The 15,124-nt window shown below is 38.8% G+C and overlaps 1 protein-coding gene across 10 annotated transcripts in view; it reads left to right on the top strand.

The window, feature by feature from the left end:
• WDR76 (WD repeat domain 76) overlaps positions 1–12,243 on the top strand; it is a 73,697-nt gene extending 61,454 nt beyond the window's left edge. For all 10 annotated transcript variants that reach the window (XM_081229907.1, XM_081229908.1, XM_081229906.1 and 7 more), the window contains 4 exons: positions 1,420–1,637; positions 2,228–2,380; positions 3,991–4,044; positions 10,693–12,243. In XM_081229907.1, the coding sequence (XP_081086033.1) occupies positions 1,420–1,637; positions 2,228–2,380; positions 3,991–4,044; positions 10,693–10,948 (681 nt within the window). In that variant the 3' untranslated portion in view covers positions 10,949–12,243. The remainder of the gene's footprint in view (positions 1–1,419; positions 1,638–2,227; positions 2,381–3,990; positions 4,045–10,692) is intronic.
• The last annotated feature ends 2,881 nt before the right edge of the window (positions 12,244–15,124 follow it).

Raw genomic sequence — 15,124 nt, 5'->3', positions numbered from 1 at the left:
ATTTGCACTTGAGTCTCTCTGACTCCAAATCCCGTGCACTTAACTATTTTAATATAATGACTGAATACTTCAAGTTTCATTTGTGTATATTGGGCTTTTTTTGGTATAGGGGTTGGGATACCTTTGGTGTATTAATTTGTTAATCTCAGTTTATAGTAATACTTGTTATTAAAACTAAAAGTCAGTAGCAGTTCATGATTCAGTGATAAGAATTGTGGTAATTCTCTCTTACTTGAGTACTGACACGTTCTACAACATTTATTTTTTATTCCTTATATGTGTGAGCCCTGAGCCCAAAGTAATAATATTGTGGATTGTAAGTGATTAAAAAGTTATAACAATAATACCTGCTCATGATAAAATATTTACAGTAGGGGACTTCTGTGGTGGTCCAGTGATTAAGAATCCGCCTTCCAATGCAGGGGATGTGGGTTTGATCCCTGGTCGGGCAACTAAGATCCCACACGCCGCAGGGCAACTAAACCTGCACGCCGCAACTAGAGAGAAGCCCGCAACGAAGACCCAGTGCAACCAAAAAAACCCCACAAACTTACAGTAAATAGGGTGTGCAAACTAAATCTGCCCTTTCCCCATTCCCACTCTCCCGAAGTAACCTTTGTATTTTTTGTGTATGCTTCCAGAAAGTACACATATACTTACAAGCATATAGATACAGATTTTTTTCTTTGTGCTAATGGGTTCACACTATATACATACTTTTTTGCAACTTGCTTTTTTCATTTACTAGTATATCTTGGACAGTTAATAGCACAAATCTACCTCATTCTTTTTTAGCATTGCATGGTATTTCAAAGTAGAGATGTACCATCATGATTTAACCAGATCTTTTTTGGTGGACATTTAGGTTGCTTTTTATCGCTGTTATAAGCAGTCTGGCAGCAAGCATCCTTATATATATCTTAGTGAAATTACTGGGTCAAAGGGTATGTATAAGCATTAAATATTTTGATAGGTGTGTCCTGATTGCTGTAAAAATTTTGTATCTATTTACACTTCCACCAAGAGTAGGTGAGCATTCAAGCCATATACCTTGGACTTAGTTGGCAAAGTTACTTGGTATATTAAGGTATTTCAACTGGGTAAGATTCAGATTCAGTCCATTTCCTAGTAAGTTTCACAGGGTAGCTCTGCATCTGAGGTTTATTGGATTTAAGAGATTTGGGATGTAGCCCTGACATGGGTGGATGGGCTGTTTGATTGCAGTCTCACAGCTGATCAATGCCTTAGTTTCCATCTAAGGGGATTACCATTTTGCCCTATGCTTCTTGTGGGGATCAAGGGAGGATAAATGAGGTTATTTGGGTTAAGTGTTTTGTTACTCTTTTAACAAAGAATTTATGCATTGGCTTTCTTTAAAAGAAGAGTGTTACATAAGTTGATTGTTACTTATATCCTTAGGTATATAGAGATGAAAGAAGTAGCTTTTCCTCCTTTGACTTCTTGGCAGAAGATGCCTCCACTTTAATAGTAGGTCACTGGGATGGAAGTATGTCACTAGTGGATAGGCGGACGCCTGGAACTTCTTGTGAGAAACTTATCAATTCTTCTTTGAGCAAAATAAGAACTGTACATGTCCACCCAGTGCATAGACAGTATTTTATCACTGCGGGATTAAGGTATGTCCTTCATGAAATTTTATGATTTAGGCCTTTTAATGTTAGGAATAATGTTTTAGTTTGGTGGTCAAGGACTTCTGACTTTTTTTGTGATACCCACAGACCAAATAATTTTCCTTTCTACACTGATTGAGCATTTTTGGGTTTTTTTTAACGTGATTTTTTTTAATGAGAGATTCTTTTGGATTTAATAAATAGCGCAAGTGTTGAAAAAATATACATTTTTGTTTTCCTTGGCCTCGTGTTTACTTCTAGTCTTTTGAGAAGAACGTACGTAAAAAATATAAAAGTTCCATGTAACCTATAGCTTCTTGGTCTGTGTTAACTTTTTTCTTGGATAGATTAGAAAACCAGCTAGAATCTTGTCTCTCTATACCCACCTGGTTACATATATATGCTATAATTTTGAAAATTTTCTTATTTTTTACTCTATACCAGTGTTTTTAAAATTAATATAGAAGATTAGAGGGTTCTGTCTTAACTGTTATTCAATGTAGTGAGTATTTGAGTGTCTAATTTATGTTCAGTGCTATTGTAGAGTCTTACTATGTATACTGTGAAAACACTGAGAATTATTCCTCCTGTTACAGGGATATTCATATTTATGATGCAAGGTGCCTGAATCCCAGTAGAAGAAAGCCTTTGATTTCTTTGACTGAACACACAAAGAGCATCGCTTCTGCCTATTTTTCACCTCTTACTGGTAACAGAGTAGTAACCACATGTGCTGATTGTAAGCTGAGGTAAATTGGGAAGACAGAAATACTTGTTAAGGAATCTAGAGTCTGTAGTTACTGTGTTAAACAGTAGCTTTGTTGACTATCGCTCCTTATTATATCACTGGTGTTATTGTTTCATAGTCATGTCTAAGTTCCCAAAGATCAATGACCTGTACTTAATGGCTTTTCAGCAGTTTTGGGATCTGTAGATTTCCTTGAGATTGGCAAGGAAGGTCTGTAGCTACCCTGGAGAGTGATGTCAGTCTTTGCTTTTAGCACTGAAATCAGGCTTGTGATATCTTGGAAGGCAGATAATTTTAGCATAGGGAGAAGCTCTTACTTTGGAGATAGTGGGGTCTACCCCACAAGTGAAGTGCTGAATCGAAGTTGCAGAGCCCCAGGCCATGGGCAGGCAGAAAAGGTAGCAAAAATTGGGCTTCTATACAAACTACTGGATAAAATTTTATGGTTTTAGCTTTGATACCTTTCTATAGCTACTTCCTAAAAATGGATTTTAAAATGTAATATAAACCAATTGAACAAAAATAGAAAATAATGCCAATTAAAAAAGATGTGGAGAATGTTAATACAATCACAAAGGAAATGATTTTGTTCTCTTCTAAAATCCCTGATTTTGCTTAACATTGCAAGCAATTCTCTGTTTATGAGAGTTTTACCTTAAGTGATTTTGGAATTCGTTCATTATTCATTCAACAAGTATCTGTTAAATGTATGCTATGGGCCAGGCTCTAGAAAGGCACCTAATTTCTGTTTAGACCCATCTATTGGGAAGAACATGGTTTATAGTGTGTGACAGGTACCCAGTTAATTTCTAGTAAAGTGTGTAAGCATTACCAGGTAATACATTAAGAGATTTAGTCACCAGACAGTGGCAGCCCAGTGTCCCCTTTCCACCCACGCAGTTTTCTTTGTCTTAAGGGCTACTTATTTGTCCCATTCCTGTTCATTTGCACTGAAGAGTTTACTCTTGTTACATTAGCTATTAGTGATTTGGCTTTCTAGTAATCTAATTAGTTAATAAGCTCCAGTGCCAAGAAATTTCAGTGGAATAGCTAGGCACAAGGAGAAGGGGGAGGTGGTGATGATTCGGTTAGTTTCTGTCTGCCAGGGTACCTAGTGGAGGCTTCTGGATTCCTCCAGTTGCCCCACAAGAACTCCTCCCCTTGGCCACTGGACAGTCTTAGTCTCGCCAGAATCTGGAAGTGACACTATCACGCCCTCAACTGATGAGTCTCCCTTGATACATGCATGCACTTTTAGGTTATTTTTGCATTTTCAGACTACATCCCTTATGTATGACCTATATTACTGTGAATCTGAATATGGAGTCTAGATTATCACTTTAGAATGTACATTTAAGTTTGGAGTAATAATGTCTAAATAAGTAATTTCCACACTAAATTATAAGCACTGAATTTTATAATATTCTTTGTAACTTTTGTAAATATATTAGCTGAGGTTTGTTAGAGGCTGATCCTATATATTTTAAGATAACAATCATATTTCATATCATGAACCAGTGAAAAGCTTGTTAAATATACTGATAATATTTCAGAAAATTTTCAAGAAACAATAAAGAGTGTGCTCCTTTATTCTTGCTCTTTATTTTGTAGAATCTTTGACAGCAGCTGTATATCCTCGAAGATTCCTCTTCTCACCACCATCAGGTAGGTTTCCATGTGCCAAATAAAGTAGACCCTGGATTACTATGAGGTCTTTGTTGGAGTGCATACATTGGACATCTGATTATCAAGGAGATGTAATAGGTCTGATTTTGTATTACATTGTTCCAGTGTTCCAGGTTGCTAGTTCCTATCCTATACAGAAGGGTTCTTGCTTCCAGGTTTCCTGTTTCTGTAAAGAGGTTCAATCTCTTTTAGTCAGTAGCTGTTCTCTGCCTCTGGGTGGTTATTTTTGGTTAAGATGTGGCTTTATTCCAACCTGAATTACTCATGTTATCTTATTGAGACTTACTTGCTGGTGAGGCTAGCTGAAGCTCTGTTTATTTGCACCTGTTTGTTCTGGGCTTGGAGGGCTTCCCCACCTTCCCACTTACTTTGTTTGGTTACTCTTTTTTTTTTTTTTTTTTTAAGATGTTGGGGGTAGGAGTTTTTATTAATTAATTAATTTATTTTTGCTGTGTTGCGTCTTCGTTTCTGTGCGAGGGCTTTCTCTAGTTGTGGCAAGCAGGGGCCACTCTTCATCGCGGTGCACGGGCCTCTCACTATCGCGGCCTCTTGTTGAGGAGCACAGGCTCCAGACGCGCAGGCTCAGTAGTCGTGGCTCACGGGCCTAGTTGCTCCGCGGCATGTGGGATCCTCCCAGACCAGGGCACGAACCTGTGTCCCCTGCATTAGCAGGCAGATTCTCAACCACTGCGCCACCAGGGAAGCCCGGTTGCTCTTTTTTTGCATCTGCTACTTTTAATGTATGTATTTTACATCAAACTTTATGCGATGCCTTCTTCCTAGACATACCTCTTTATTAGTATTTATGAAGTTGGGGACAGGGTGTGCAATGTATGTTGATTGTTGCTTCATGAGTTTTATAGTCTGTAGAGGCTATATTTAAGCATGTTTGTTTTCTTTTTCACAGAATTTCCCTCTTCATTTCCTTTTTCAAACTTTATTAATTCTAGTTTATTGGTTTCTAATGCATATTTTAAAAAAATTATCTAGTGTGATGATTCAGAGGTCAGTAGAGATAGGGTCATTGAGTGGCAGAGGGAAGTGTGGTTCTCCATTGTTCATATTTCTTTAGTAAGAAAGGGTTGCTAATGGTGTTACAATATAGAGAATAAAAAGGCAGTGCTTTGTTTTTTGCTTTGGAGAGCAGTAAAGAGCCCCAAATATATTAAAAAATTTTTTTTTACTTTATTTTTAGTTGTGGTTATAAACACATAAATTAACCATCTTAACTATTTATATGTATACAGTGCAGTAGTGTTAGGTATATTCACATTGTTGTGCAGCAGACTTCTAGAATTTTTTTATCTTGCAAAACTGAAACTGCCCATTAAACATTAATTCCTCTTTCCCCCTTTTCCTAGACCTTGGCAACCATCTTTCTACTTTCCATTTATATGATTTTGACTACTATAGATACTTCATATGAGTGAAATCATACAGTATTTGTCATTTTGTGACTGGTTCATTTCACTTAGCATAATGTCCTTGATGTTCATCCATATTCTAGCATGTGACAAGATCTCCTCCTGTTTAATTTAATTTTTTAAAATTAATTATTTTTTTCCCATATTTGCCCCTAGGTTCTTCATGACCATTTCTTTATTTATTTTTTTCTTATATTCCATATATATGTGTTAGCATACGGTATTTGTTTTTCTCTTTCTGACTTACTTCACTCTGTATGACAGACTCTAGGTACGGGAATAAAGACGCAGACCTACTAGAGAATGAACTTGAGGATGTGAGGAGGGGGAAGGATAAGCTGTGACAAAGTGAGAGAGTGGCATGGACATATATACACTACCAAACGTAAAATAGATAGCTAGTGGGAAGCAGCCGCGTAGCACAGGGAGATTAGCTTGGTGCTTTGTGACCACCTAGAAGGGTGGGATAGGGAGGGTGGGAGGGAGGGAGATGGAAGAGGGAAGAGATATGGGAACATATGTATATGTATAACTGATTCAATTTGTTATAAAGCAGAAACTAACACACCATTGCAAAGCAATTATAGTCCAATAAAGATGTTAAAAATTATTTTTGGCTGCTTTGGGTCTTCGTTGCTGCGCACGGGCTTTCTCTAGTTGAGGCGAGTCGGGGCTACTCTTCATTGTGGCGCGCGGGCTTCTCATTGCAGTGGCTTCTCTTGTTGCAGAGCACGGGCTCTAGGCACATGGGCTTCATTAGTTGTGTCACACGGGCTCAGTAGTTGTGGCTTGAGGCCTCTACAGCCTGGGCTCAGTGGTTGTGGCACATGGGCTTAGTTGCTCCACGGCATGTGGGATCTTCCTGGACCAGGGATTGAACCCATGTCCCCTACATTGGCAGGCGGATTCTAAACCACTGCGCCACCAGGGGAGTCCCTTCCTCTTTTAAAGGTTGCATAATATTCCACTGTATGTATGTGCCACATTTTCTTTATCCATTCATCTGTTGATGGACATTTTGATTATTTCTACCTCTAGGCTATTGTGAATAATGCAGTGAACAAATGGGTGTAAAGATATCTCTTTAAGAACCTGCTTTGAATTCTTTTGGATATATACCCAGAAGGGGGATTTTGATGGATCATCTGATAATTCTATTTTTAATTTTTTGAGGAAACTTTGTACTGTTTTTCCATAGCAGCCAAACCATTTTACATTCCAGTAGTGCACCAGGGTTCTAATTTCTCTTTATATGCATCAACACTTACTGTCTGTCCTTTTGTTAGTGATTATCCTAAGGAGGTAATATCTCGTTGTGGTTTTGATTGAATTTCTCTAATGATTAGTGATGTTAAACATCTTTTCATTTGCTTGTTGGCCATTTGTGTATCTTCGTTGGAGAACTGTCTATTCAAGTCTTTTGCCCGTTTTTGAATTGCATAATTTTTGCTGTTGTTGAGTTATAGGAATTCCTTACATATTCTGCATATTAACCCCTTATCAAATATATGATTCATGAATATTTTCTACCATTTTGTGGGTTGCCTTTTCACTCTATTGATTGTTTCGTTTGATGCACAGAGTTTTTTTTTAATATTTAAATATTTAAATATTTATTTATTTATTTATAGCTGTGTTGGGTCTTCGTTTCTGTGTGAGGGCTTTCTCTAGTTGCGGCAAGCGGGGGCCACTCTTCATTGCGGTGCGCTGGCTTCTCACTATCGTGGCCTCTCTCATTGCGGAGCACACGCTCCAGACGCGCAGGCTCAGTAGTTGTGGCTCACAGGCCTAGTTGCTCCGTGGCATGTGGGATCTTTCCAGACCAGGGCTCGAACCCGTGTCCCCTGCATCGGCAGGCAGACTCTCAACCACTGCACCACCAGGGAAGCCCCTGATGCACAGAGTTTTTAAGTTTGATGTAGATTTGTCTGTTTTTCCTTTTGTTGCCTGTGCTTTTGGTGTCATATTGAAGAAATCTTTGCTAAATTCAGTGTCCTGAAACTTTCCCCTATGTTTTCTCCTCTGTTTTATTAATAGTTTTATGTCTTATGTTTAGGTCTTTAATCCACTTTGAGTTAATTTTTGTATATAATATAAGATTATTGTCCAACTTTATTCTTTTGAATGTGGATATCCAGTTCTCCCAGCACCATTTGTTGAAGAAACTGTCCTTTTCCCATTTTGTGGTCTTGGCACCCTTGTTGAATATCACTTGACCATGTACATGTACACTTATGGGATCTCTTCTGTTCTACTGGTCTGTAGTGTCTGTCTTTATCCCAGTACCACACTGTCATGATTACTGTTGCTTTGTAGTATGTTTTGAAATCCGGAAATATGAGGCCCCCAACTTGGTTCTTTTTTTTTTTATTTTTGGCTACATTGGGTCTCCGTTGCTGTGCGTGGGCTTTTCTCTAGTTGCGGCGAGCAGGGGCTACTCTTCGTTGTGGTGTGCGGGCTTCTCATTGCAGTGGCTTCTCTTTGTTGTGAAGCATGGACTCCAGGTGCATGGGCTTCAGTAGTTGCGGCATGCGGGCTCAGTAGTTGTGGCTGCGGGCTCTAGGGCGCAGGCTCAGTAGTTGTGGTGCATGGGCTTAGTTGCTCTGCGGCATGTGGGATCTTCCTGGACCAGGGCTTGAACGCATGTCCACTGCGTTGGCAGGAGGATTCTTAACCACTGCGCCACCAGGGAAGTCCTGTTCTTCTTTTTAAAGATTATTTTGACTGTTTGTAGTTCCTTGAGTTTCCATATCAATTTTAGGATTTTTTCTCAATCTCTGTAAAACATGCCATTGGGATTTTCATAGGGATTGCATTGATTGAATTTTATAGATCACTTTGGGTAGTATAGACATTTTAACAATATTAAGTCTTCCAGTCCACAACCACAATGTCTTTCCATTTATTTGTGTCTTCTTTGGTTTGCTTTAGTAATGTTTTGTAGTTTTCAGTATACAAATCTTTCACATCTTTGGTTAAATGTATTCCTAAATATTTTATTCTTTTTTATGCTATTGTAAATGGGATTGTTTTCTTAATTTCCTTTCTGGATTGGTCATTCTTAGTGTGTAGAAATGCAACTCATTTTTGTGTGTTGATTTTTGTATCCTGTAAATTTGCTGAAATTGTTTAGTTTTTTTGTGTGTTTGTGGAGTCTTTAGTCCTACCCAGTTTTCTGGTCCTACCAAATTTCCAATACTATGTTGAATAGACATGGCAAGAGTAGGCATTCTTGCCTTTTACCACATCTTACAGGAAAAGCTTTCAGTTTTTCATCATTGAGTATTATGTTAGCTGTGGGCCTTTCATATATGGCCTTTATTATGTTGAGATAGTTTTTGTCTATTCCTAGTTTGTTGAGCGTTTATCATGAAAGGGTATTGAATTTGTCAAATGATTTTTCTGTACTGGTTGAGAGGATCTTATGATTTTTGTCCTTCATTCTGTTAATGTGGTATATTACATTAACTGAGTTTTATATGTTGAACCATCCTTGCATCCCAGGTATAAATTCAACTTGGTCATGGTGTATAATCCTCTTAATGTGCTGTTGAATTTGGTTTGCTGGTATTTTGTTGTGAATTTTTACATCAATATTCATCAGGAATATTAGTCTGTAGGCTTTTTTTTTTTTTTCTTGTAGGTTCCTTGTCTGGCTTTGGTATCTGTGTTGGCCTCACAGAATGAATTGGGAAGTGTTCCCTCCTCTTCAGTTTTTTGGAAGAGTTTGAGGAGCACTGGTGTTAATTCTTCTTTAAATGTTAGGTAGAAATCTCCAGTGAAGCCATCTGGTCCTGGGATTTTTTTGTTGGGAGGTTTTTGGTTACTATTTTAATCCCCTTACTAGTTATAGTTCTATTTAGATTTTCTATTTCTTCATGATTCAGTCTTGGTAAATTGTATGTGTCTGGGAATTTTTTAAAAATAATTAATTTATTTAATTTTTGGCTGTGTCGGGTCTTAGTTGCAGCACGTGGGATCTTCATTGAGGCATGTGGGATCTTTCGTTGAGGTGTGCGGGCTTCTCTCTAGTTGCGGCATGTGTTTTTCTTATCTCTGGTTGTGGCGTGCAGACTCCAGATTGTGTGGGCTCTGTAGTTGTGGTGAATGGGCTTAGTTGCCCCTCAGCATGTGGGATCTTAGTTCCCCCACCAGGGGTCGAACCTGTGTCCCCTTCATTGGAAGGCAGATTCTTTACCACCGGACCACCAGGGAAGTCCTTTGTCAGGGAATTTATTCATTTTTTCTGGATTGTCCAGTTCATTGGTGTATAATTATCCATAGTATTATAATCCTTTTAATTTCTGTGACATCAGTTATAATGTCCCATTTTCATTTCTTATTTTAGTGATTTGCATTTCCTCTCTTTTTTTCCTTAATCTAGCTAAGGGCTTGTCAATTTTGTTGATCTTTTCAAAAAACCAACTCCTAGTTTATTTTTTTCTGTTTTTCTATTCTGTAATTCATTTATCTCTGCTCTAATCTTTATTATTTCCTTCCTTTTGCTGACTTTTGGTTTTGTTTGTTCTTCTTTTTCTAGTTCCTTGAGGTGTAGATTGTTGATTTTTAGATCTTTCTTCTTTTCTAATGTTTACTGCTGTAAATTTCCCTCTTACTATTGCTTTCACAGCATCCTGTAGATTTTGGTAGGTTGTGTTTTCATTTTTATTTGTCTGCAGATATCTAATTTCCCTTGTGATTTCTTCTTTGAGCTCCAGATGTATTTTTAACTTTAAGGTTGTATGGAATATAAAATGATTTCAGGGTTTGGTTATTAGGGGAATACAAATATGGGAAATAGCTGATCCTGTTAAAACAACAAAAACCTAGATTATATATTTCTTTGTTCTAGGTCTTCTTCTGTTTGCATGTGCTAAAAAAAAAGGAGGGGAGTAGTCCATTGAGCTAGTAAATAGTGAACAAAAAAGGTGCCATTTCAATAGACATTTAGTTACCCTCCACTGAGCACAAACCACTATACCCAGCACTGGAGATTCAAAAATGCAGAATACATCATCTCTGTCCTGAGTTTCAGTCTTGCATGAAGGATGAGACTAGGTTGTTGGTGACGCAGTAACTTAATGAAAAGAAACTTGGCAGAGAATATCAGCATTTGGGAGCAATGCCATCTTTACCCTCTGCCCATGCTACCTGGAGTTATTTAACACTACTGTCCTTTAAAAAAATCGTTTTTTTTCACTAGGCACAACACCATTACTGGGAGATGGCTGACCAGGTTCCAAGCTGTGTGGGACCCTAAACAAGAAGACTGTATCATAGTCGGCAGCATGGCCCATCCACGGCGAGTGGAAGTCTTCCATGAGAGAGGAAAGTGGGTGCACTCTTTTCTTGGTGGAGAATGCCTTGCCTCTGTGTGTTCCATCAACGTTATGCACCCAACTCGGTATATTTTGGCTGGAGGTAACTCCAGTGGGAGGATACATGTTTTTATGAATTAAGAAAGTTGCCGAGTTTTTGGTTTGACAACACTGATTTGTTCAAATTAATCAGTGTCTAAGGAGCCCAGTAATTCACGTGGCTTAGTCTGTTTACTTGGTAATATGTTCTATTTTTAGCAAATATAAAATTGCCTTGTTAATAAGAACTATGAGCAGTAGGTACTTTTAGTAAGAGAAGCCTTGGAGGTTGTTTCTGTAGGATGGCGAGGGAATTAAAGGGGAGACTGTGATGCCTTCAGCACTTTTAATCAGGCAGAATATTGAGAAATTCTAACATTATAAATTATAAAGCTTTGAGTGATCAGTATTTTGGTTGTTTTTGTGGTTTTGATTCTATGGTGATATATAGATTTGTTTTTTTTTTATAGTTTGCAGTAAATATTTATTTCTAGACTCATACACTGGAAGGGGGAAAGGTCATCTAACTCAGTGACTTTGAAACTTTTGAGTTTTTAAATTGAGCACCTTTTTTCCCCCTTGCCTCTAAATTAAATCTTACATGAAACCCCAAGAAATTGCTGAGAAGCTTTGGTTCACTTGGGCAGGGCCTGTGTCTGTGTGTGTTGACCCTTTCCCTCCAGCTCCTCTACATGGCTCCTGAGACACAGCCAAGGAATCCCAGGGCTTGTAGGCACAGGGTTTGGATCTACCTGATTGCTGTAATCCAGTATGAGATTACCTTCAGACCAGTGTTTCCCAGACTGTGGTTTGTAGCTGTTCACATGAAATCAGTTAAGTGGCCATGAACAGTGTTTACAAAAATGAAAAGGAGAGGAATAGTAAAGAATAGCAAACATAATTAGAGTAAGTATTCTTTTGTGAAACTTAGTTCCATATGCATACATATTTGTAGGTATACATGCATACGTATATTCTGACATAAAATGTATTTCTTTATTACTGTGGTACTGTGGGTCATTGTTAAAGAAGTAAAAGCTCCTGACTTAGAAAGTCATAGATAGCCTTATCTGTCCCTGTCTTTAAACTCTCCAGAGGAGATTCAATAACTTGGGGAAGTGTTATAAATACCATTTTTGGAATTTCTTCATAAAATATTTTTTTCAGAAGCTATGGCAATTTGAATGTGTCTGTTGTTGGATATTACTAAATCAGTGACTAATATTACTGTGTGACCTTATCTATCCAACTTTTTCCGTTGTTCTTCATTGCCAAACTACTACTGAAAGCCTGTTGTAAATAGCTTCAGTGATATGTTTGATTTCTAAGAGGAAATATTATCTTTTCATAATTATATATTACAGAAATAAAGTGACGTGTATCATTTCCTTGAAGAATATTTTTTTGTTAAATTATTTCCTTCTCTGTAATTAAAGTCTAAATAAGTTTTGAGGCTTAGTTTATTAATAGGTTGTGGGAGTTTAGAAGGAATAGGATTTCTCTATTTTCTTGGTGATATGAATACAGGAATTGATAAGCAAGGTGGAAATATTAATTTATGAAATGCAAAAAGTAAGGTTATGTGAGGTTGAGGTATATTTAAACTGTCCTGGAAATAGTAAATGAAACCTTTAGGCTCCCTTTCCCTTTAACACGGCACTTAATTTTACAGGTTCTAGAATGGCTAGTTCTGTGGGAGTTGTTCTTTTAAGATGTTGAAAACTACTCTCAATCAAATTAGTACTATCATTTAAGCTTCGAATACTTGGTGGTATACTTGGTGCTAATTGCCTGGCTTCTGCACTAAATGTTAGCAAATTCTTGATGTTTCTCACTTTTCTGGTTTCTTTTGCCATTGTAGCTTCATCAGCTGTGCTATTTATATCCCATTCTACTTAACAGAGTTCTGTCTTCTTGAGGCGGTGCAGGAAGGAGAGGAGGAGAGTGAGTGGGGGACTTGTTTCTTGGTGGTAAGTTCTATAAAGGAGCAATTGTTTAAATCTAGAAAGCACGTAAAGGACAGTTGCCTCCCTTAGGACATCCTTAAACTGTATTCTGTTGTGAAAGGCACTTCTCCCAGAGACTCGCTTAAAGCTGTGTGGCTTCTGTAATTATGTGTGTATTATGATTGCTCTCTCCCTTCTGGATAAACCTTTTTTGTTAGCTGGCCTTTATAACATCTCATAATCATGTAAGCTCTGCATTCTCCTGTAGTTATATTCTTTGAGATGCCTGACCTTTTTTAATGTGACGTTAAGGAGGAAGGAGATGATCTCATTTGGGGTGGATGGAGACTTGGTCAGACTAAGAGAGACCGCAAATGATTAGGAACTGATAGAATCTGAATTGCTTAAGACCCATGTTAGTATTCTGTCCTTTGAGTTAACGTCTCCACAGAGAAGACTGCAAAGGTAGTTCTCCAGGAAAGCAGAGAGCTTTAGGGCTGTGGATACAAAGGTTTAAATACTTTCAGCCAGTGTACAGTACATGAGAAGAGGAGGAGGGCAGAAACATGTGCCTTCTGTATCAAACTTGAGAGGAAGAAGTATATGCCCTCTGTCTTCAGATTCCAAAAACTTAGGCGTCTCGTTTGTTAGGCTGTCCCTTCTGATTTAGTACTTTTGTTTTTCCTTGTTAGTACAGAGTTGATGGCCACTAATGAGTTTTAGTTTTAAGACGGCATAGACCCATAATTCTGGTTCATGTGGCTGTAAATGTTTGACTTTTCAAATGAAAAGGTGGAATTTTGTGAGGAAGATAATATTTAGCACAGTTACACAGAGCGAGGAGTAAAACATCTTAAGGTATGTTTTCCTAAAATGGAAGCTATGCAAGAGGATATGTTTTAAAAGTATCTTTTGTGTGTTTTACTCCACTCCATCAGCATGTTGTAGGGGTGTGTAGAGGAAGCCTGTTCATGAGCTAAAACCAGAAGTGTGTTCAGGTGCAGAGGGGCTTGGTTGTGGTTGAGGCACCCTAAGCAGGGGCCTTGAAAGGATGTGTGCATAGGTGAGTCATCATTAGTTATCCAAAGAAGGGCTATAGGGACTTCCCTGGTGGCACAGTGGTTAAGAATCCGCCTGCCAGTGCTGGAGACCCGGGTTCGAGCCCTGGTCAGGGAAGCTCCCACATGCCGCGGAGCAACTAAGCCAGGGCGCCACCACTACTGAGCCTGCGTTCTAGAGCCCATGAGCCACAACTACTGAGCCCACGTGCCATGACTACTGAAGCCCGTGTGCCTACTAGAGCCCGTGCTCCACAACAAGAGAAGCCACTGCAATGAGAAGCCTGCGCACCGCGACGAAGAGTAGCTCCCGCTCGCCGCAACTAGAGAAAGCCTGTGCGCGGCAACGAAGACCCCAATGCAGCCAAAAATAAATAAGTAAATTTATTAAAAAAACAAAAAAAGGGCTGTAGCTGTAAGTCTGTAGGATCATGGGAAACCACTCGCATCCAGTGGTTCTCACGCTTTTTTACTCTTCAGATCACTTTAAGCAGAGACTCCTGTCATTAAAAAAAAAAACAACTTCCCTGGGGACAGGGCACTGGATATAATTTTATTTTTTTATTAATTTAATTTTGACTGCATTGGGTCTTCGTTGCTGCACATGGGCTCTCTCTAGTTGCAGTGAGCAGGGGCTACTCTTTATTGTGGTGCACAGGCTTCTCATTGCAGTGGGTTCTCTTGTTGTGGAGCACTGGCTCTAGGCACACGGGCTCTAGAGTGCAGGCTCAGTAGTTGTGGTGCACGGGCTTAGTTGCTCCGCGACATGTGGGATCTTCCCGGACCCGGGCTTGAACCCGTGTCCCCTGCATTGGCAGGTGGATTCTTAAACACTGCACCACCAGGGCGGTCCCTGGATATCATTTTAAAGGTAATCGGAACCTCTTAAAATTTGGAAGTAAGTGACATACCCTGATCAGTGCTTTAGGAAGATGATCTAGTGGCAGAATGGAGGGTTGGAGGGCAGGTAGAACTGAAAATAGGAAGATTAGATAATAAGCTAGTACAGTGGACTAGCCTAGTCTCACCTTTTATCCTCATGGAATTTAGAAGACCATTACCAGTCCATAGCTACAGAGTGATGGTTACAGAATCAGATGAGATAGTGTTAAAGGAATGTATGTTGTTAAGTTGTAAATATGAGGTTTGTAATTGTAGTGGTGATATCATTCTGTTCCCTTCATAGGAAGTGTTTGCTGTTCTCTCTCTTACTCCAGGCTTACAAACACTGGTGCAGAAGCTGGACCATCTAGATTCTCCTTTGGGCTCTGAGA

The sequence above is a fragment of the Mesoplodon bidens genome (assembly GCF_964165515.1).
Source record: "Mesoplodon bidens genome assembly, chromosome: 3".
Lineage (NCBI taxonomy): Eukaryota > Metazoa > Chordata > Mammalia > Artiodactyla > Ziphiidae > Mesoplodon > Mesoplodon bidens.
Note: the sequence above shows the minus strand (reverse complement) of the source record. Positions and strands in the feature narration are given on the sequence as shown.